The following is a 24,638-nucleotide window of genomic DNA, read 5'->3' as shown; positions in this document are numbered from 1 at the left end:
TCATCCACATTTCACCAAGGAGCTTCTGCTCTGTTGATTGTTTCACTGACACCAGACATAGAAGCAATGGTGTCCATGTGTTGGGTGTTGGTGGTTTGCTCAGATGTTTCCAGTAACGTTTGTTCAGCTGTGAGAGCGAACGTTCATCTCATCGGTTATTGTAACGATTTATACCAGAGCTTGTTTTTGCTTTTGCTTTCTCAGGCTGAAAAGGTTTACATGGATATTGGTCAATGGGAAATGTTTTGTGTGTGTGTGTGTGTGTGTGTGTGTGTGTGTGTGTGTGTGTGTGTGTGTGTGTGTGTGTGTGTGTGTGTGTGTGTTGTGTTGTGTGCATTGAGGCGGCTGAAGCTGCAGAGTGCAAACCCGGTCAAACACGTAACACCTGAAAACTAAAGATACAGTACAGAGTATTTAGACGGTTCATGGAAAAGAGTCAAAGAGGCAAATACTGATATGTTTCTGTGTAAAATGCATGAAATATAAAAATGAACACGAACAATGAAGAGTAAAGTAAATTAGAAAATGTTAATTCTAACTGTTCCTCTGTTTTATAATTTAATAGTTGTCCTGGTGGTTTGCAGCATCAGAACCATATAAATTCAATTTAATACAGTGTTCTTTGTGTAGCACCAAGTCACAACATACATTATCTGTATGCCGTTTTCAGACCTGAACTTCCCAGAGTTGGCTCCGGACTTTCTCCACAGTTTGCCTTTCACACATGAGCAAGGCAGCGGGAGATTCTCCGCTCAGACGTGTTCACAACAACACAGACATCTCCACCCGGACATTAGCTACTCTGGAATTTCTGCTGAGATTTTACCATGGACTGGAGAAACTCTGCAGAAAGTCCATATTCTGCCCATATTTGCATTCACACATACAGCTCCTCTGGAGAACGTCTGGTGGATCTCTGGAGTTCAGTGCATGTCCAAAAGCAGCTATAGTGTGATCATACCCAAACTGCTCTTTATTCAGTCACCATCTGTTCACACATCCAAAGCTCCTACTCATTCATCTTCCATTCTGCCAGGGAGGCACACAGAACCGTCCGTGTGGCGAGGACATGGACGCTCGGATTCTCTGCTCCTCGCTCCCCCATTGATTCAGTTTGAGACATCATGGGTTCGTAACCGTTAGAGTTATCTGTCTGTCTCGGGATGCTGAGGTAGAACGACACAAACAGCGACGACATGTGACAAGGAGAGAGAGAGAGAAATGACGCAGGAACGTGGCAGAGGAAACCGTGGCCCCGCGGGGAAAGAGCCGGCTGACGTGTTTTAAACGAGCGTCGTCTGATCAGAACGGAGAGTTTGTCCTTCGACGTCGTTTCCACCTCAGACACAACAGAACCGACAAACATGTTCAGAGCCTCCAGTGAACAAAAGTGTTTTACAAGCAGGATGATACTGGGAATCAAACTCCAACAATGTCATCACTGCTGTTACACACAACACACACAGATACACAACCACACTGGTATGAAAACCCTCTGCCAGATGGAGTTTCAATGCTACTTGACTTCACACATGTTGTGGCTGGGAATGAATAGTTGATTTCATGTCCTGCCGACACTGACATGGAAGACGCAGGGCGCCCTGACGAGGGAGAATTATTTCTGCCTTGCTGAAGAGCACTTCAGGAGAGATGTCTGCAGGTTGAAGTAAGGTCTGAATGATTTAAATAAACACACTCAACTCACTCTTCTCTCTCCATTCAATGCTAAAGACAATAAGAGGATTCAAGGAAACAGAGGGAGACATGGGAGGTTTTGTTTTCACCCATCGTCCTCTGGTTTGTTTGTTGGTTTGTGAGCAGGATAAAGACACAGAAACTTGGTGGAAAGATGAGACATGGGCCAGAAAAACATTTGTGCAGACGAGGGACAGATGGAGGTATTGTTATTGAATCACTTTCTCAAACATTAGGACATTGTTCAACATTTTCGTGGATTTCTCAGAGAATAAATACTGAGTCTTTGGCCTTGGAGGAGGTTTGAGCTCATTCTAGTTCTGCTCGTTTATCGGAGTAGTTGAACACAGGAAACCATGTGTTAGCGTATTGAGTAGAAACTATAAAGTACGTGAAGGTTCTGATCTGTTCTTGTCTTGCGATGTCGGTGACTTTGACCACGGCTGCGGACGTATTGTCAGTCAGGAAACCACACCTTCATTTCCATCTCTTGTCGTTGTTTCCAGTGGGTCCGACCTCTTTTTGATGGAGGTTAATCCCCGGAGCATGCACACTGAATGAGACGTCTCCAGCTGAGTGGCAGGTTTCACTGCGGGGGGGGCTTGGGCAGCTGGAGGACGACGACTTCCTCTCTTCTTTTCCTGCCAACCACTTCCTTCCTTCCCCCCTTCTTCCTCACATTTCCCTCCACCTCCCTGCTCCTCCTCTGCATTTGACTCACTCCTGGGGGCCTGTGAACAGGTGTTATCCCCCTGTCAGGGGCCGCTCTTGAAGGAGATGATGGTAATGAAGTTGGCATGGAGATGACTTGAGAAACCAGGTCAGCATCCCAAACTCACACACACACACACACACACACACACACACACACACACACACACATACACACACACGGGGGGAAACACTGCCAAGAGTGTCTAAAAATAATGATGTCACCGACGGGGGGTGGACAGGAAAATAAAGTAAATGTGAGCAGAAGCATTTGTTGGAGCAGAGGATGTGATGAGTGTGAATGTGGCCTGGACAGAAACTGATATGCAGGAAGGTGGAAGATGAACATAAAGAGAGGGAGTGGAGGGAGGGAAACATGCTGCATCCATACGACTGCTATTACGTTTGAAAATGCATCAGCTCCGCTTCGGATTCGCCCGGCGTCCACACAAGAAGGAGGAAACGCTGCTGACTCCGTTTTAGTCCGAAAACTCCAAATAAATGACAGACACACGACTTGTTGGCGATTGAGTCTTTTCATTCACGATGTAGCCTTCGCTGATTCGTCAGGGTTCCTGTCACATGACCCCCTTCTGGAAGAAAACAAGCGGCATCAGCCTTGTCTACTAATTACAAGCGTCCCTGACCCTGTTGTCTTTGCTCACAGCTGTTGTGCAGTTTAATGCAGTGTTTGACAACCATACAACTGTTTACATGCATAGGGGATGTGTTTTCAGGCGTGTTAATACGAAACGGGGATAAAAAGTGACACAGAAACTAAACGCTTGTGGACAGAGATAATTTTATTTTGAAAATACCGTTCTCAAATGAAAACATAGTGCGGATGTTGCCATGGGATGGAAAAGGAGAATCAGGCTTGATGGGGCAGGTAATATCCCCCATAGTTGTCATTGCCACACCTTGTTAAAGCTTCCTGCTGTGCCCCCCCCCCCCCCCCCCCCCCCGTGCTCTGACACACAGTTAAAAAAAGGAGAAAAAGCAGAAGCAAGGAGGAACAACAGCTGCAGGAGGCAGCGGCGTATTGTTCGGGTGGAATTACGCGGTCACGCAGGGTGGGCAAAGAAGAAAGTCGACGAACTAGAAAAGAAGACGACACATACTGTAAAGAGGGATTAGCTCAAGCAGCAGGGGGGCTGGGGGGGGGGGGGCATGAATATGGAACAAAGTCAGACTTGGGTCAGACAGAATTTGCAAGAAACTTCTTTGTGTTTGCTTCAGCTCGCCTGATGGGTGGGGGGGGAAGCTGCTGGAGCACCATGAGAATACATTTGTGCAGAGACGCTGCAGCTGAAAGGATCAGCGGCAGATCGTACTTTCTGACCTGAGAGTTTTTCCAGGAACTCAGGAACTTTCCACTTGCTTTTTTTTTAGGAGGTTTTACATCCTGACAAACCAGGAAGTGTGAGGGCAAAGCACTAAATGTCACTGACTGGTGCAACTCAGACCTCCAGGTGTCTGCAACCTTTGAACAATGTGAGCAAACACGGAATTCATATCATCATTGGTATAAGGAATCGGAATATATCGATGTTTTAAAGAAAGTTTTGGGAAATCCATGTTTTTGCTTTTGTTCCTAAATAAGAAGATCAATATTTCTTTTTTAAACACAGAGCTAGAGCTGCGAGTTTATTTCCTCAGCTCATCACAATATTCTCCTTAAAGCCCAAAATCTAAACAGGCTCACTAATTAACACTGCGTCGTGTTTGCGAAGCTAAATGCAAATGACTGTTGGTGGTTTTGGAAGAGGTTGCACAGTTTACGTTAATTTGCATTTTCACCAAAAATGTAAGAACACTAACTGTTTTAAAAAAGAGATTTGAACAAAATACAGTTCATCATCCAATTTGAAAAAAGGTCCCGTGTCCTTTCTGATTCTTTTTCTCCAGGTCCACACAGCAGAATATTATAAAAACAATGTGGTGATCAGGTAATGTTTTCTTTTACAAACAGACCTGCACAGAAGGGACTACTAAAGCTACTAAAACGATTTGATGGGAAATAAACAAGAGAGTTAAGCAGGGAAGTTGCAGCGATGGAGGGATGAGATATAAAGGAGGAGCGCAGGCAAACGAGATGCGAACCATCAGGCAGGCATCATAATTGAGTCGACATGTACAGCTGTAGAGCTCGTCCTCCAGAGGTTTTCAACAAATGTCACGGTGAATGAGGAGAGTGATGGAGGACGGGATCGATCACTTTAGTTCCCGCTGCTTCCCCCCCCCCCTCCCCCCTCCTCCAACTCTCCCATTCATGTCTCCCATCAGGATCACCGGGACATTTCCTTGCGTCCTGCCGGTCGCTCTGTCGTGTTTCGTGGACGTGCAGATTCGTAAACAGCAGAGTCCACGTGTCAGAAGTGTTTCTGGGCCGCACCACCTACCTGCCCGGTGCCGTAACTCGTCTGCTACCTGACGGTTTATGTGAGGGTGGCCTGGGATGGAGTCAAATCCCTGACCTGAATTATTTTTTAATTCCTCCCCCTGGTCCCGGAGGAATTCAGTGCTGATCAAGCAGAACGCCCCTGTCCTCCCTCTGACTGACCTGATCCTCCTCTTCCTCCAGGCAGGACGAGCAGCAGCAGACCTCCACTCCACCACCTCTCACTTATGCCACCGTGCATCCCCTGCCCTTTGCATGTTCTTTCTACATGGCTGACTGTTTTAGACGTCCCGCTGCACACCAGCTCGCCTTTTAGTGCTTTTCCATTTAACAACAGCAAAGGGGAGCTTGTCAGGGGGCTTTCGTGCAGATGGACAACTGGGCCAAATAACACTCTGCAAATGAGGATATTGGAGGCATCTCCATTTTTTTTTTAAGGGCATAAGTCTGGACCATGGTCAGAACCAGGGTTCATGTCTTTGTTTGATCTGGTCAGTTTTGGTTTCACATTGCAATTCCTACGTCTACGTCGACTTGACATTGATTGGTTTGTAGACAGATGTGCGTCAGACGTCGGCGTGTCGTCAGTTTGGCTGTTGCATTCGCCAGCTTTTGCTGAGAGCATAGAAAACAGTAGTGTCTACCTCTGAATGGAGACAATGAACTGGTTCACCTCGTTAATTTCCTTGCCACGGTAATATCATCGTGTTGTTACTTCCAGCTAAATGCACATCCTCGTCCTTGTTCAAATGTTATATCATCGGGGGGGGGACTACAAGCTTCTTCTGTTGTTTAATGCTGTCTCAACTTCCTGCAATTGGTCTGATCCAAACCATGGTTCAGTTTGATCCAGGCCAGAACTGCCTCTTTTGGTTGGACTCAGTTTTGGTCCAGACAATGGTCCAAGGCACCTTTCACACCTGTTATCTTGGTTCAGACCTGTAGGTGTGAAAACCCCCTAAGAGGATGCTGCACCTGCTCCGGTCGATGTTTTGTCCAGAGGTTGTTGGAAACATTACTGATCTCTCATGGCGTCATGATGTGATGGTGAAGGTTCATGATATCAGCGGTTTATTCATCAACCAGCCCAAGTCTCTGCTGGTTTTACAGGTTGCGGCTCATCCTGTCCTTAACAGGTAAATTCTGTGATTAGCAGACAGGCTGCAGCGAATCCCATCTCCTGCGCTGTTAGCTAATGTTAATGAGGACTCGAAGGGGACGGATCATGGCGACGCGCTCCCTGGGACGGAATTAGCTGCAGAGCATTCCAACTTTCCCTGCGAGGCTGTGGCCCTTTTTGTCCCGTCATTATTGGCACAGACAATGGTGTGGTTAATCGTTTTAAGACAACACAGCGCGGGGGCCAGGAGGGAGGGAGGAGCCGTCCAATAATCTCATCAGAGACCAGAGGACATACGCTGATGGAGGAGAGTTCCTCCCTTACATGTTGAATCATCCTCCTCCCCTGGCTCATCTCGGCGTTACTCCTCCACCCTCCCCCGTTATCCCTGTCACTGCATCTGTGTGCCAAACAAAAACACACACACACACACACACACACACACACACACACTCCTACACTAGCATCCTTCACTGCATTAAAGCAAGGTGTAATGTGTCAGGAGAGCAGTGAACATGTGAGGTGAACGTGTGAAGGCGTGTGAGTGTGCAGGCTGTGATGCTATGAAGTGAAAACACCGATCGTCACGGGGCAACTGGAAAAACATCAGAATCACTGGTTCTGCTGGATTCTCTTGAACTCGTCCAGTAAAACCTCCGACCCGACGTCTTCTTCAACATCGGTGAAGAAGGTGATGCTGCCGTTAAACACATTGTGTTGTACTCGTGTCGTACACCTGTGAGTGATCAGCTGGTGAGTGCTGGCGAGCTGCGTGCACAGCTGTTCACTGACGTCAATACAGGAGTGAAGCAGGAGGCATCCAGTGTGTTTTAACACTGAATACTGAGGAGAGAGAAATGAAATTACCTAGACCGAGGAGGTGACGGTTCCATAGCTAATTGTTTGCAGGATTACATAAAAACTGCTCGACCGATTTCCATGAAACTTGGTGGAAGGATGTGGTATCGTTCAGAACCTGTGAGGGCAAAATGGGGTGTTAGCCTTTTGGAAGTATGCAGAAGTCTCCGAGCACCCTTCAAGTTTGTTAGTCCGTCTGTATGCAACTGGGAAAACTCAGAAAATGTTGTGGAGGCATAACCCTAAGGAAGAACTCATAACATTTTGGAGTGGATCCAGATCCCATCATTTATGTTCACTTTCTTTAACCTGGCAAAATAAGACGTAAGCCTAGTTGGCGTTATTCTTTTGCTCTCCAAGCACTTAATGAGTTTTCTTTTAGCTTGAGTGTTGAGGTCAAATTTTTGTATTTTTCATTATCCCTCGCTTGCTTTGTAATATGGTTAACTGGCAATGTGTCTAAAATCATCATCCGTAATAGCCTGGTGTCTCGGGTTTTAATATTTCCCTCATTTTAAGGATTAAATGCTTCTGGGACAAACTCATACAATATGTTATAGCATGTGGCACGTGGAAAGTATAATAAAGAGTTTAAAAGAATTAAATCAGCAAACTTTTTAAGACATCACTCGGCTCTGAACCCCAAAAAAAGTTAGGATTATGGTTCATTTAACCAACCATTTAGAATAATAGAGGATGCAACTCATGCATCAGCAAACTCCTCCATGTCTCCCCCTGCAGTGGCTCCAGTTCCCATGGGCCCACCCCCAGTTTGACCTGCAGTACGTTCTCTATAGAAACAAACCCAGTAGCTCAGCACCTACAGGACAGGGAAGGTTACTCCACAGCGCAGGAGCTCACACGCTTTGTTTTTGCTGTGCAGCCTCTTGTTGGGACGAGAAAATTCCTTTGGATCCTCAAAACTATAAGGACATTTTTCTCCTCTTTGAGCTTGTGGATCACATGTAGTGTTTTAATCCATCATTTACAAATGCAGCCACTTCCTCTCGTAGAAGCCACTCGATGGAAATTCATTGGCAGGCCGGGTGACGTTGGTTCCGCGCAGCCCAAAGGCCGTTGGAAGACGTTCTGCAGTCATTTCTGTATAATTAGGAATTTATCATAGGACCCATTCTAACATCAGAAGACACTACATTGGTTGCCGGCCCCGAGGTTAGAGAGCTGTGATGTACTGTAGAGAATTGCAGTGTAAAACCTGGCTATAGGCCTGATATGTGTGTGTGTGTGTGTGTGTGTGTGTGTGTGTGTGTGTGTGTGGTGGAGTGTGCACAGGAGCATTGTGTGTCCAGGACCTCAGGCTGTGAATAATGATCGTAATTTCATGGTGTTTTCAAGTGTTTGTGTGTTGCCGTGTGTGGTTGTATAATACTGTAGAGTTGTAGCCACTGAATGTGAATGTGAAAAAGGTGGCGCGCACACACACACACACACACACACACACACACACACACACACACACACACTCAAAGCCCCCCCCCCCCCCCATAGAAAATCCATGTCACTATTTTTAGAGCTGTGCATCTTCCCTCTGCCATCTACCTCTCAATCAGTGATGTTCGCAAATCGAATGTACCCCCCCCACTGCCAACCAATCACACACAGACACACACAAACTGACACACACACGATTGTAATTCTATACTGTAGTTCTGAGGAGCCTCTTTCACATAAAGCTTTGGCCTTTTATGGTTTTCATCTTTTTAAACGGTGACCTCTCGATACAAAGCAATGTCATGTCTCCTGCCGACCTCTCATCATCAAGGGACATTCTTTTATTTGAATAATTTACAGAAGCCTGCTGAGATAAAACTGTAACATCTCACAAATAAAAAAGGAACATGAGAGAAATGTTTGAAAGATAAGAAGATTTTCTGTAGAATTTATTATCATTCTAAACATGTTATCACCATGAATTTATATTTATCCCTTAATCCTTGTCATAGTCTGAACCGTAGGCTGTAAAAAACACGTCTGCACTTCCTTCTGTTGTGCAAAATAAGACAAAAATGCATAGGTCAGTCAGATACATTAATTATACTTGAGAATATACTTCAGAATTACAATTTGACTGTTGACGTGCATATCAACAACTGAAACTCCGATATGACACGAATGTGACATCAATCCTCAAACACACTGAAAGAGTTCCGGCCCTTCACGTGTCCTCAGGTCCTCACAAAGACAGAATTACAATCGCACATGCGAACCCGGTAACACATTACGACCCCTCCCCCACATCTGCTCCCTCCACTGTAACTGTAAAAGTGGTGACATCCGCAGAACGCACAAAAAGACACGATGCACAGGAACATTTGCACCGAATCACACATGGTCACACTCATAAATGTGCTCTCTGTTGCTTGATTAGAGACTCGCTGAGGCGTGACTTTTTCTCTTTCTTTCTCTCCTTCTCCTCCGTTTCTGTCTGCAAATGCAGAAATAATAGCAGCATGTGTAGTAGCACCAATGTGCGGACAGAGAGGAGAGGAGAGGAGAGGAGAGGAGAGGCGAGGAGAGGCGAGGCGAGGAGAGGCGAGGCTGCCTAACGCTTGAAACATGTGCTGGGGGTTGGTCAGCTGCCCGGGTCCTGTGGAGCGCAAAATAGCCACAGAGAGGCCAACGTGACAGAAAGGAGCGGAGATAGTGATGGAGACAGCGAGCGCTAATTCAGACCTGATGAAATACTGCATGTAAGATCACCTTGTAGTTAAAATACGAGTATTTCAATGTTCAGCTGAGACAAAGTGAGTCTCATCATGTGATATAAAAGACACCGACAGTAGAAGGAAGTATCACAGAGGCAGCCGTCAGTAATTGCAGGTTTTTATACGCATGTTTTCAGCGCTACAGCGTCCGAGATTACAAAACTTTACGGATGTGCAGTTGAGGCCAAATTCGAAGGCGGAAGTGGTCCAACCCATGAGTAGTGATTCATGTTATAATGGTTTGATTATTTAACTCAGATAAATACGGAAAAGTATGAGGCCTGGTCATATTCAAAAGGGTGACGCAATGTTCGTAAATTCGTAAAACTGTGTTTTAGGTTTGGTGACATTGGGACGATGCTCTAATCGAAGCTTCTTGGTATTTTCTCTTATTCTGTTCTCAGGGTCGTACGTTATTTAATTCATTAAAGAGTTGTATTGAGAAAGACTCAAGTTAGCTACACTGCTAAATGTTTAACAATCAGCTCGCTCACTACGTTTTCATGAGCTGTGTCCGAAATCACTAGCTCATCACTACATAGTCCACTGTATCGTGAGTGCACCCCTTGTTTCCCATAATGCATCATGAAAATTAACGTACAACCAATAGTCAATATATACCATCATGCATTGCTCTCAGGGCGGAGAGACGAGTGGAGAAAGTTTCTGCACAGGCCTGGATAATATTTCCCATTTCGCCCCTCTGGTCAGCATCATGACCACTATTTGCTTTGTTAATTATGGTTTAGAATGGAAGTCAAATATCTCGGTACATTAATGTTTCATTGGCAGTTATGTTTAATTTCAATGAATTAAAAAAGCGCAGAGTGAATTACATCCATGAAACGAGCTGATAGAACTTCAAGGCTAATGAGCAATAAGAACATGACGACAGACTGACAAGGAAAGTGTGCGATACAGAAATGAAGCAGAAAGTTGTGGACTTAAGACTTGAAGTCACGAAGAAAGTTTAATTCTCTCTTAGAAATGCAAAAGATAAAATAAAGTTCTGAAGAATTAAAGTCTGAAGAGCGATATCTGTAAGTGCGACGCTACGAATGCCTTCCAGGGAAGGTTCTTTGAAATGTAATGACGTTGTGCATATATTTTTAAAAGCTTATCGGATCGTACCACTTTCTGAGATAGACAACTTCTTCCCTTTCAATGAGGCCATTTGGAACAAACCACTATGAACACTTGGGTCGGGACAACGTGTCCAATGAACTTAGCTTAGCATAAAGAGAAAGTGCAGCCAAATCCTCTTGACCGCCTGCTAGTTGGCCGGCTGCAGTAAAGCTCATAAAACTCACCTCCTCCATGTTAGTAGATGGGACAGGGATCAAATTAAAAAGTAAAAGTACACGTCAAACACATCTTTTACCAAATCTATTGTTTTGGAGACTAGCAGTAAACACCACTCTTTATTTTATAACATGTGAACTGATTAAATACCAGAATATTTAGGATTGAAAGGAGACAAATGTCCAGCCCAGGAAAGAGTTTTGATCTAGAACAGAACATCATCAGCCAGATTTCTATTTCTGGAGCTCGTCTCTACACTTGACAGGAATGGTTCCCGCTTTATTATTTCATTTCTCAGAGTCACTGTTTCCTGATGCAAAGGGGAGCCTGTCGTTCTCCCGACTCATTCATATATGATGGTGTTTGTCATTTGGCTGCAGGCGGGTTGGACTTGGCCGGCGTCGACTCTCTAAGCTGTCACAGACCCACGCCCAACACCCAGAATAGCCCTCGTGCGTTTCTTGCCTTCAGCCCTACCATCTCCTACATCTCCCCCCCCCCCCCCCCCCCGCCCCCCCCTCACCACCACGGTGCTGCTCTGGCTCTCATGTTAGAGGCCTGGCTGCATCCTCTATAACTTCCTCCTCTCCCTCCCTTGTCGCCCCCTATCAGACACTTCATCTCTGAGTGTTTTATTGCGTTGTGTCCTTGTAGAGGAGGACCTTTGGGCTCGCTCCAAACATCCCCAAAAATATATAGCCCCCCCACCGACAGCCACCACCCGCCCCCCCTCGCGCTCGCCTCGCTCTTGGCTCAGAAAATATGGAGCACGGCTGTCGGCTTTTTTCAATTCCTCCCCTCCGCCGTACCTTTGAGTGTCCTCTCCTCCTTTTGTCTTTTTCTCCTTCAGCACTGGCAGTCAGCATGTTTTTATGGAGACAGTGTTGTGAGGCTGCATGACAAGTGAAAACTGACCAGCTCCTCTCCTCCACCGGCCCAGCTCCTCCTCCCACTGTCCTTTTATGCCCAGCGATGTCCCTCGTGTCCCGAGGTTCCCAGGTTTCTTTGCCTTCCGTCCAACGTTCTAACAGAAATAATTGTTTTTGCCAGATACAAAGGATTCTGTGATGAGTTTGAAGATTTGAGTCGAGGTAATCACGCTTTACTGCACTGGGTTTGCAGCTAACAATTATTTTTGTTATTGATGAATCCACAGATTATTTACTCTATTAACAAACTTAGATCTTCTGATATTTTTTTTGTCTTTGGCTGTGAAACCGAAAAAGATAAACTATAATATTTAGTATTTACAAAATTCAAATCCTCAAATCCTTGAAACGGCAAAATAACCAAAGCTATTATTCAACTATCCAAATAGATGATAATGTGATAATGATTGTCACTTAATTTTTCTGTAGATTGATTAATTCATGGCTCCATAATGGACGTACTTTTCAATTGACTTACAACCAAAACTTTCGAGGACATTTAAAGAATCTATGGTCATCATTCATTCGTACTGAGTCCTGAGGAAAAACATTTAAGCTTTTGATAAATTCAACAAAACATTTTCTGGTGCATATTTTATCCAGGATATTTTTATCTCGTCATTTCCAAATGAAAGTGCAGTTCTCTTGACAAGAAACAAAGTTTGTATTTATATTCTCACCGAAATGAAGTGTCTGTATTCTTAAAACATTTCCTTCCCCTAAATCATTTGCAGAAGTTGTTTAAATCCATGTTTACTTGGCATCAGCTGCTTCTGCAGGGTTTTTTTTTTGACGCCAGTTCTCCAGTAAGTACTTTAAAAGCTTTTATCCATTTTTTCAATAAAACTTTCAATTTAATTTAGTTTTATTTACTTGTTAGTTCTGTGAAATGACACAAAAATCACTCCCCTCACTCTCACTTCCCCTGAGCCCAAAGGTGACATCTTCAGATTTCTGTTACACCCACAGACCAAAACCTTAAGAGATTCATTTAATAATGAGGAGCTGCAAAACCCTCATATGTGAGGAGCTCACTTTAATGAACCTCTGCTTGATTAATGACTGAATTAGTTACTAGAATATCAAAATTGTTGTTGATTAATTTGCTGCCAATCGACGAATCAATTAGTAACGAATCATCGCAGCAGAACCCGGCGAGCCGCTTGTGCGTGGGGATCCCTGTTAAACACGGTTCTGTTGATCCGCAGCAGGAAGCCGACTGTGTCATTGTCGGTGACGGCCCACTGCAGAGCTGAGGCGGCTTTATCCTCCGCATCCCTCTGTTGTAAACTGTGTTATCCATCACAGGAGTGAAAGGGATGAGAGTCGCAGCACAGAGGTGGAATATGTCGCCTTTATCCCGTGTTATTGGCGTTTTTTTTTGGACAATGGGTTTAAGGGCTGGAGTAACAGTGTGTAATCTGTCAGGGCACAGGAAGCAGCTGCGTGATCTCCCGCTCGGCCCTTCCTCCACCTGCAGCGTGCGTCGCCTGCTAAGCTCTACATGCGCACGTGTCAGGGAGGTGCACGGAGGAGGTAATAGACCGTGTGTGGACCCCTGACTCCCTCCAGGGACAGTTCCTTTGTGCCCGTTGAGCTCGATGCAGACGAACGAGAGGAAACGAATGGGGAAAAAAAGGTTGAAGTTTTATGGAAAGTGGTCGTGTGTCATGTGTCGCATTTAGAAACAGAGCTGAAAAAGAGCTGTTGAGAGGGGGGTTTGTATCCATGACAACGAGTGAGAGCGAGAGCGGCGAATGGGAGCGGGTCGGGTGCGTTGCACACTTGAGTCGTGCATGTGAGAATGTGATGACCACGGGATCAGAGGGGGATCCTGTCACCAAGGCCACATTCAATTACGACCCCCCCCCCCCCCCCCCCCCCCCCCCCCCCCCCGCCCTGCCCTTGTCTGATGTGTAACACACACTGTAATGAGACCAGCTGCCCACTAGGTAAGTCAAACGAGGGATTTGCTGTTCCCACGGAGACGGATGCAGGTTGTGAGAGACTCCGAGGTGGCGCTGAAAGGAGGACAGCTGCAGTCCTGCTGTGGAATTGGAATAATGAGACTGGGCGTCCAGCTTCGTGACTACCTATGATTCCTCTTCACGGCGTTTATAAATAAACCTGGCTCCCAGCTCTCGTCGTGACTTAACTCGCAGGAGCACACACTTCCCTGCGAGCCATCATCCCTCCGCTCCACTTTGTTTATCTGCATGTTTTACGTGTGTGTGTGTGTGTGTGTCTCCCACTGCAGAGACATCCAACGTCCCTCATGTCCTCCAACTGATATTGTGAAGTCATGATATATTTTATTGATCAGGCTGTAGCCCCTCGCCCTCCAGGGTCAACGACAGCTCTTTGTCCCCTGAGCGATTTAGGGGTCGATCGCTGGAGGCCGAAACAACGGTGCGTTTTTGTTGTTGTTCTTCTTCTTGTCGTTGAATCCACCGACAGTAAATAATAGCGGACGAGGTAAATGTCCACTTGTTTGTAACTGGTTGTTTTGAAGCCATCACACTTTATTTATTGCAGGTTTTAATTTTTTTCTCAGACCCAAAACAGGCAGAATGAAGCCGAGGTCAGAGACACGGTGGAGGGAGAGAGTCCAGAGTAAAGATCAGTGCAGGGGATCCTTCAACCATTCATTTCATTATCTAATAATGTGTCAAGAATGAGTCAAAAATGTAAATCACAGTTCCCAACGTGCTGTATTTTCTTTTTGGATTAATAAGTGTCATAAAAAAGTAAAGATCTACAGATAGTGGCTATGAATAAATGTAATTAAGTCATGAATGGAGACCAAGGAGCTGATACCAATAACAATATTAGGGAGTAAAACATTTTTGTTATAGATTGATATTGATCGACTGATCGATATATTAAAAGAAATTAGTAATGATTCCTCAGATGTTCTTCTCAAACCTTAATGACAAATGTAATTGAGGCTTCATATATTATAGTTTAACCATAAACCTTATTATAAATTACTATAAATAAAAAGAAAAACACCAACAACCTAATATATTGAACATTAGATTAAAATGTTAAACGTTTTTCAGTAAGATCGTAAAAATTTTCTTCGTGAAACCAGGAAATGTGTGTTTGTCAAGTAGCTTCATTAACGTTAATGCAACCAGTAAATCATCGTGACTCCACGTGCATCCTCCATTTTGAACTATTTCTGAGTCATCAAACAAGTTCCATCTGTCGCCGGCTCTGATTGGACAGAAAGAATTTAAATAAACAGTAATTGTGATTATTTGCGTTTCTTCAAACTCTTGCTGCCTGAACATCACACACATCCGTCTCCCTGTGAAAACACCTTCCTCTGACCGTGTCCTTCCCGAGCCGCCCAGGGACGCCTCAGCAGGGAGGACACCTGTCAACACCAGGGTCTGAATCTGGGTCCTGCGGATGAATGGCTGTGTGTCTCAGTACAAGGCCGCGCAGTCACCTCAGTGCGATTGAACATAACGAGGGACACTTGAGTTTTTGGTAGATTTTTGGAAAACACGGCGCTCACCTCTCCCGCTTTCTATTCAAACAACATCTGGCACAGCTGCACCAGCTCTCACGCTCGTCCCTTGAACCAGTTGAGCTCATCGCGGCTGCATCTGGCTCAAGCTCGCCTGGTCAATCTGCGAGTCGCCAAGTGGAGAGTTTTGTGCGATCGCGTGCTTCTTCTCTGTTTCGATTTGTGTTGACGTCAGCAGCTTCAACTCTATTTCACTTCCTTGTTTATAAACCTTTCGGGCTTCTTGATAGCTGGTCTTTGATTTGTTTGCCTCGTTGGATAAAAAGAAGGAAAGGAGACGTGGAGAGGGGGAGGAGACGAGGAGGAGGAGACGTGGAGGAGGAGGAGGAGACGTGGAGGAGGAGGAGGCCGTCCGGCTGTGGAATAGTAACGCTGATGTGAGTTTGTCATCAGGTCGGCAGGAAATCATTGACAATTGTGTTTACTGGCTCTTTTTTCTGTGATTGCCGGGGTACAGCAATAATCAGGACTATAATGAGCGAGGCCCATAATCCCTGCACTTGGTGACAGAAACCAGGCCTGCTTAATTAAGGCACTGATTTCCCACGAGGCACCGGGGCCTTCCCCCCCACCAGTCCTCTTTATTGGCCTGACTTTCTTCTGGATTCTGAGTGAAGGTGTTCCCGTGAACTGAAAGGGCTGGAAACTGTGGAGGTTTGTCTCTTGATCATCCTTTCCTCTCTTTCATGTCACGTTTTCTCTTCTCTCGCTCGTTTCCTGCTCCTCTGTTCACGCTGGTTCTCCTCGAGCAAGGTGCAGATGATGTTTTCTGCTGAAACTTTTTTTAGGAACAGAGTTTCTGGTAATCCTGCCACCGTCAAAGCCTCCACAGTGAGGGGGAAGTAATGGGTGCTGCTTTAAAATAACATACTTCAGTTCCTCCACGTGTGCTTCAGCAGCGGCTGAATGAAGGGAAAAAGTGTTTAAAAAGCACCTGGTAGATTAAAGAAAGAGGAAACTTTGAGGAGAAGTGGGAAAGGTTGTGTTTAGTTCAAACTAGAAAGCCCAGGGCCGGGTCGGTGGAGGCAGGTGTTTTATACAGAGGGGCAGGAGGAGAGAAACGAAAGGTCGCAGTTAATTGCAGCACTTTGGGCTCCTGCTCCTGCTCCTGCTCGAGTATCTTCTGACTTTTGCAGAGTAAAAGGGTCAATCTGTACCAACCGATGAGACAAAAGTGGAAAGGGAGATCGGGTATCGCACGTATCACTTCCTGTGATGTGTTCCGCCACCGCCGAGCTATTATATTATTTAGTGTTTGTGGAATAAAAGCCAGAGAGGAGACCACAGCTGTTAATCTGCTGTCGAAGAAGAGGAGAGGGGGCAGGCAGCTAAAGCAAATCTCAGCTGCAGTGTGGTTTTTGGCCACAGAACAGAGGGAGGAAGACGCCTCTCCGTCTCCCCGTCCCCCCCCCCTGCTCCACCTCCACTTTCATGTCTCACCCCCTTCACATCTTGTCCTCTCTCCGTCTGGACTTCAGGGTGGAGGCAGGGGCCGCTGGCTGCAGGCGGCCCAGTGCAGCGGAGGTGTGAACCCTCTAATCGGCTGCCAGTGGCACTTCCCACACTAATACTCCACTTAATGGAGCCATGTCTGGCATGTTAGCATCAATAAGTCACCCTCACGCAGATTTTGACACATTAGCGTAATTCAGTCGAGCAGATGAGAACACTGGCGAGGACACGTCACTCTGCCGCTCGGATTTTCTGGGACTTTTTTCTGCCAGTCAGCGCAAAGGGAGATTGCTTAATGTGACAGAAGAGTGTGGTTTCAACCTCTTGTTGAATTTTATATTGGAGCTTTACTGATTCATATTGCTGTTAAACTTCAAATCAAATGAACCAGAGAGGAAAGAAAGGGAAGGACCGCAAAACTTTCAAAGAGAAAAATCCTTAAAGGAACAGCTGAGCATCTTGTGAAATGGGCTTTTTGACTCGCTGGTCACGGACGTGCTAAGAGTTAGATCTCTAACGTCTGGGTTGTTACGTGAAGAGCTGAGAACTGGGGATAATAATGTTTGCATAGTTTAGCACAAAGCCTTGAGGCAAAGGGAAATAATTAGCATGGCTGTGTCCAAAATTCAAGTTATTACAAAAATGTGGTCATTCGAATGTTCATGCTAGTGAAATAAACAGAATTCAAAATATACAATCTAGACCACCTGAAGTAGTTTGAGTCGTGATCCTGCAGAGGGCGCTGGTGGGGGGTGGGGGCGAAATGACGTGAAAAATGAAAGAAGTGACGCCTCTAATAGCAAATGTAGCTGCTAGCTCGTATCAAGAACGTATCACGACTCCGTCCATACAAAGAGTGCAGATGAGACCTGTGAGCATGCACGTGTAGACCTGTACGTTAGAGGGTGTGTGTGTGTGTGTGTGTCTGTGTGTGGATACAATCAAACACCTGCTGTGCACAAACAGCAGGTGTTTGATTGTATCCACACACACACACACACACACACACACACACACACTCGTTTAGACTGGTTGCAGCTTCCACTGTGGCTGATGCCAGATGTTTCGATAGATTGATGAATTATCGCAAACAAATGCAAATGTTGCTCAGTGATCCTCTCGCACGCTGCCCTGCCCGTGTGGCTGCTGGTGGCCGTGACAGGTCGTAAGTGAAGGAGTGTTTGTGTATGAACACATCGAGCAGTGCTTATAGAAGTTGTCAGTGTGCCAGGGCTGCAATTATAGTGTCCGGGGGTGAATCAGAAAAAGGGGTCAGCCTTGTAAAGTACAGCTGTTCTCCACGTACACAGTGTATAAGCTGCTTCCCTGTGGGGATGTGCTGGAATGTCTGTCAACAGAAATTGATTTATTCTCTTCCTTACGTCTTTCTGCCATTGTGTCGCGTTCGCTGTCAGAGTTTCTCCCTTTTCTTTATGAATGAAACACCAGTTGTAGATGCCTTCATGTCCTGGGGGAATATTCACTACAATGACACGAAGGCTTCAAAGCAACAGCTCTGGTGTCGTTAGACCTTGTCACATTTGTGAATGGGTTGTTCTTCTCCGATTTCCTGGGCAGGTTATCGACGGGTTGAGAGCAGACGGATGGAAATCGATCCGGGCTCGTCTGAAAGAGCGATTAAATAGGAGCTTTCTGATTGGCCTGCTGTGTTCTCTGCTGTTATCATTTTGAAGATATGTGACAAATCTTCATTCAAATATTTATAAAATCACAAGTCTTTGTCAAATAGTTTGTTGACTTCAAAATGGATCCAACAACGTACAAGCTAGAGAAATTCACAATTTTATTCAAGATAACTAGACGTTTTATTTTGCTCGCCATTTAATTTGCGTCATATCCTCTGGAGCCGTCTCTGCTGTAACTTCTGAGGCTAACGATGTGCAATTAAGGAAAAGTTTGCACTTTGCTGCTTCGGGTCGATTTTCATCGCAAATGGTGGCGAAGATAACAACTCCCATGATCCCACACTGCTTCACGATGTCATGAAACAAGCTATCGTGATAAAGAGACCCCTAGTGGACAAAGTTGTAGTACTTTTAACATTCACGTACCTCATTCACGTACCCTGTCGACGAGCTCCAGAGAAATAATGCACTGGGGAGTATATGTGCTGGTAAACTGTGGCGCTGCTCATGATGCTAACGTGGCTGCTGATTATTACCTGATTGTTTTTATTGACTTCCAACAGTCCCTCGTCAAATTAGGAGCCCGAATCAAACTCCAGCAGAGAATCGAGACTAATTGGACTTTAATGACATCAGATTTTTCAGAAATGTTGATTTGCTCTAAGATGTTGTTAGTGAATTAAGTAAAGATTACCGAGCAGTCGGATGCAGAGAACTCCTCCTGAGAACTGTGAGGGAATCACAAGCTCCGGATCCACTCTGTGTCAATTAGGCTTTTATTGAACATTTCTTTGGTAATATACAGTGTCTGACTCAAATTCAATATTAATTGACACGATAAAGGCCTCGAGGCCGGTCCGGCTTGATTACACAATTTCAAGACCCTGCTTTAAAGCTGCTTTGATCAATATTTATTAACAATGGATGTAATGACTGTATATAATGTGGTTTTTAATGTGGTATATGCCTATTTTCACCTTTAGTGGCTAAATGACAGAGATTTATTAGCCGACCCTGCAGTTCCCCTGAGCTCCTTTTGGCATCTTTCAGCTCATTGTTTTTGTCTCACGGCTCATCGCTGTTCTGTTTTCATTCTGATGAATTAATTCTCACCGGCATTGTTTCAGCAGAAAGCTCGAATGAACCCACTGTGCACTACCTGTCGATCCAAACATAGACAAAGACACGTGAATATTTTGCCTTTTAAAGAGAGATTAGAAAGATTAAATTGGAGTTTAGTAGTGGATTGAAATTCACCAGATATCTAGAAGCACATTTCCAAATGAATGCTAACATTGCTTCATGTCTGTTGAACGAGTGTCTTCTGAGGCGCTAACTTGTCAGTGTCACGTTTGCTGTTTGTTGTGTTGCTCCATAACGGCCCAAAGAATTTAGCTGGATTTAAAGCAACAGTATGTAGCTTTTACTGAGCAACAGCGCCCCCTGCAGCCACATGTTGTGATTCGTTCTGTCCAAGTGATATACAGTCTACCCTTCGTTTTGTCTCCTGAAACACAACTGAACGCTGAATATTACCCATGATCCTCTGCTTCCTGAACCAGAGGAGATGCTACTTTAATAAATCCACCAAACTATTCACCACCGAATTCTTCATATTTTAAAGGTTTCCTCTCTGAATATTCAAGATAAACTCTGGTTTTTAAAAACTTTTAAGTCTTTTTAACTGATCTACAGTTCAGCTTCACTCTTCAACTGTCTGGACCTGATTGTGACAGTTGAAGCTGAGACTCTCAGTCAGTTCTTCTCCCAGGAGATCGAACCCACTCACCAGAGTTACAGTGAACCATCAAACTAATTCTGAAGCCACTAAGAAAATGCGTTGTGTTGATTTAAAGAGGGTGTGAATCAAAATATAGTTTTGCAACGATCTTGTTTCTTCTATATAGGTTTTTTTATTATGGCATTAAAAGCTGTACATATTACACCGAGGGGAGAAGGAGTGATTTTGTCCCTGGGGCACCTGGAAGTGTATCGCTCTATTTCTCCATGTGTACACGTTGAGACAGAAATCGTGAGGCAGTTTTTTTCCCGTTCCTACATGTCGGGCAAGACCACAGTTCCCCACTACACAGCCGTGAAGCGTGTGTGCCAGATCCCGCTTGTCTGTTAGGCTCCAGCGTTTCCCTCCTCTCGTCCCTGATGAGAAGCGAGGTCCTTTTCCAGGCAAGCGGCACCGCAGACATCTCACCTGGCAATCTGAGGAAGGCCCTGCTGGTGAGATGAGACGAGGGAGGATGAAGAGAGATGGATTGCTCTTCTCTGCGCGGTGTGCTAATAGCATCTCAGATAGTCGCTTTCCCCTCAGCAGGCGGGATTCGTACCCAACTGCACTTACACTGGCCTGAGAAAGGGATTTAGCTCATGCATTACATAAGTAACACGCATTAATTCCTGTGGATATACTGGGATTATTGGTATTATATACATTGTGTTTGCAGAAGGAGTGCAAGTATATATATGTGTGTTTGTGTGGGTTTGTGTGAGTGCGCCTGTGTGTGTGTGTGTGAAGCAGCGTGTCACTGCTTTGACTGACTGTATGTCACGGCACGACAAGTACATCAGCAGGATGTCACAGGATGAGCTGCTTTTTGACTCGATACATGATACATGAGCAGCGATCCATAATAAATGCTGCTGTGCCACTTATCTTATTAGCCAAACCCCTGCTTTCCAAATGTTCGGCAGAATAACATGCGTAGAAATTGCATTTTTGCTTCGGACGGGGAAGGAAAAGCGTCTTCCCATGAGATGTCAGACTCATAATAAAGTATGTCATTCCTATTTCAGGGCTAGCTGCGCCGCTGTCGACTATTGTTGACTTGTCTGCCGCTCGCAGGGAAATGCTTTCTGAGGCCTAAGAGAGCGGATCCAGCAAGTGTCATGACTCGTCACGAGCGTTGTCGGCTTTATTTCCATTCTCCAGCATCAGGCGTCCGTGATGCGCGCGGTGTGCAGGTGCCGTGATGAGGCATTCGCACGAGTCCAATTGAATTCCGGGGGAGCTATTCCTCCAGGAGTTGCCTCTGTGACACGGTGAGGCTCAGAGGCATCTGGCTACCGACCACTTAACTGCCTGCACTCGTCAATAACTCTTTAAAAAGATCAATTAGGGCGATCAGTGGCGAGAGCGCCGCTGGGGCCGAGGTGCCATATTGAGCTGTTTCTGTGTGATGATGTCAGCCGCAGCTCTTTTCCAGAGAAGGAGCCTCACCCCTCCAGACATTTGACTTCATTAAAGGGGTGTTCTCCTCCAACCGGAGCAATAAACTCAGCAATAAGCTGCTCCTTTTCTTATGGGCCTCACCTGCGCCCGGAGAGGAGGGGGAGTCCTCGCACTGTCCAGCCGGCCGTCTCGTTGAAAGTGCTCTGACTGAAACATCGAGCCATAAAAATCGATTCAGACAGCGACAGTTTCTTTCATTTATCGTTCACTCACCTTTTTGCCCTTGTGAAACGTCCGTTTTACACATTTTACAACCTGATTGATTACGTGCTGCTGTTTTTAGTTCATTGTGTTCTTTTATCCGCCAACGCCGTGCAGCGCTTTTCAACCTCCGCTCCACTGGTATCGGGGACGCCGTGATAGATGCGGTTGTCATGTCACCCGTGGCGGCCCGGCGAGCTCGCTGGAAGCCGTCAGTGAGTCGAGTCCAGCCGCTGACGGACAGGCCGGCCCGGGCCACGCTGACCTTTCACCTCCTAACCTTTCTTCCATGCTGATTATTAATCCTACTTACAGTGCACTTCCTGAGTCCCTCCATTGCAAATTAACCTTTTCTCTTCTTCTCTCTCCCTCCTTCCCCCTCTCTGTCCTTCTCTGTCCTCTTTCCTTCCTTTCTTTTTCCCTCCCCCTCTTGCAGCAAACTTGTTCACGTGAAAATTATTGACGATGAGGAGTATGAGAAAAACAAGAACTTCTTCCTGGAGCTGGCCGAGCCTCGCATGGTAGACATGAGTCTGCAGAAAGGTGCGGTACTGAACTTGTTTTTATTTGTCTTCTGTCCTTTTCTTTCTCTCTGTCTCTCGCTCTTTTTATTTGTAGCCTCCGTCTCTCCCCAGGCGTCTTCCTCTCGTCTTTGTCTGCTTCCTCTCGCTGAACTTTCATCCCCTCTGCTGCCCTCTACTTTTACACCACCATGCACCTGAGAACCCTCTTACAGCCATGCTTTCACATCACATCGAAAAAGCCCTGAAAAATCATTCTTATCAAAATGACAGTCTCCCCTGACGGCGTCGTCATCTGCATAAAAATAGAACAGGGAGTCTGGGAGCTGCTATCATTCACCATCTCCAAGGAGCAAGGAGCCATTATTATGTAGAGGCATGTTTTACCTAAATGCACAGTCTAGCTATTTTTAAATACGATACGCGTCTGCTTGGGTGACAAACGCAAATTGCTGCGGGTGAAATTGAGATTATTGATTTGTTTTTTGCTAGATTAGAGTTTCGAATTTCACAGTTTATACGGAAATCTAACTTCATGAAGTTCTTTTTTTCTAAACAGTAGCTGGTGTGCAGTTCACAGTGAGGTCACGTATTCTTCAGCGGGGGCCGTGTTACTCAGCAGGATCGCGTTCCTCCGCACGACAAGCTTGTCTTCAGGCGTCTTCCTCAGCAAGGTGCATAGAGAAATAAAAGCAGGACGTAGACTAATTCAAATCAAAGCAAGTTTTCATCATAAGTTTCTGTGTGTTGTCTTGTTGGTAACGTCGGCTGAAAGAAGCCAACAGGCACTTTCTTAAGACGCACAGTTATCTAATGCAGTGTTATCTAACCTCGCTCAGGGCCAGGGGACGGCGAGCGGCTCACAAGCTGGTGCGCGGGGTGCAGAATCTAACACTTGGCCGCTGCCTCCGAACACCACAGCTCATTATGTTTACGTTATTGGGTCTGGCAGCGCTGTCTGAGTGGGGCCGGCTCCCCGTGTTCTCAGAGTGAGAGTCATGATGAAGAGCGCTCACGATGCACGTCCTTATGAGTGACGGCTGCATCACTCCAAACACTCCTCTGTGATGCTGCTTGTTTCTTTATTCTCTCTCTGTGTCGGCCCAGGTTTAACACACACACACACACACACACACACACACGCACGCGCGTGCGCGCACACACACACACACACACACGCACACAAGCACACACACTACTCAAGCATTGCTCTTTAATTCCCTGAATCCAAGTTGTTGCCAAACATGTCAAATCTATTATAATGAAAATGCAAATTCTCTTTTTATACTTTTCATGTAAATGCACAAAGTCTCTGCTATTGTTCTATTTATTATTAAAGTGAAAAGACAAAAATGTACCGTGTGTAAAAGTACCACAGTAACTTTTCTACTGAAGTTAAAGTGAATAAGTTCTTGCGTTTAAATATACCCTAAGTAATAAAAGTAAAAGTACTTGGTCAACTTCCTACTTTACTACACTGCAACTGAATATTTTGTTTGAATACAAGAATAGTCCAAACTCCAGTTCTCTCACAAATTGGAAAAAGATTAGTTTCCTTTTAAAAGTGCATGTAAAATTCTTTCTTCAAACAATCCCACAATGCAATATGCCGGATTTTAAAGATGTGAAACTTACAGTTAGTTTGCAAAGTGTTGATATATCTTGATTTACTGCTCACGAAGGAGTGGACGAGAGACACGAGATCTCACTTTACAATGCAAGAAAAAATATTCACGTAAATGTCCTTATAGCATCGAGCTTTCTGCTGCAGGTTTGTTGTGAACAGAACAAGTGGAGGGAAAAGTCGATGAAGAGCGAGATCTGCTCACACGGAGGCAGAGATGAAGATGCTGCAGTTGATGAAGACTCGTGCCGGTGGTCGGGTTTATTCTGCAGAGATCAAAACGGCTGATTTCTTTGGGTCGTGCATCAACAGAAGAAATAAAGAAAACTCTTTGTGTTTTCAGGAGCCCGGAGATTTAATGTTCTATATTTTGCTCATGTTTCATTAGTTCATGCTGTTTTTCTTTTACTTCATCAGCCGTCGTGTGAATCCCCTTTGCTCCACCTCTCTGTCGACAGACTCGTGTGTATTCATTACACATTCTTGATCATCCTGATCCTAGAAGGACGACAACACGACCCGCGCCACTAATGAAAGCGCAGACAGTGTTGACAACGAGTAATACGAGATAAATCCAACGCACTCTTTTTTAAATGCAGGAGATAATGAATGTTTGATCAAAGGTAATAAATGTTTGATCTACGTGTGATGAGGAGGTAATGAAAAAGCT

At 45.3% G+C, this 24,638-nt stretch overlaps 1 protein-coding gene across 2 annotated transcripts in view; it reads left to right on the top strand.

Annotated features, from left to right (window-relative positions):
- The window catches only part of slc8a3 (solute carrier family 8 member 3), a 91,530-nt gene that overhangs the window by 39,793 nt on the left and 27,099 nt on the right, over nt 1-24,638 (top strand). For both annotated transcript variants that reach the window (XM_034577313.1, XM_034577314.1), the window contains exon 3: nt 22,260-22,366. In XM_034577313.1, the coding sequence (XP_034433204.1) occupies nt 22,260-22,366 (107 nt within the window). The remainder of the gene's footprint in view (nt 1-22,259; nt 22,367-24,638) is intronic.

The sequence above is a fragment of the Hippoglossus hippoglossus genome, chromosome 22 (genome assembly GCF_009819705.1).
Source record: "Hippoglossus hippoglossus isolate fHipHip1 chromosome 22, fHipHip1.pri, whole genome shotgun sequence".
Lineage (NCBI taxonomy): Eukaryota > Metazoa > Chordata > Actinopteri > Pleuronectiformes > Pleuronectidae > Hippoglossus > Hippoglossus hippoglossus.
Note: the sequence above shows the minus strand (reverse complement) of the source record. Positions and strands in the feature narration are given on the sequence as shown.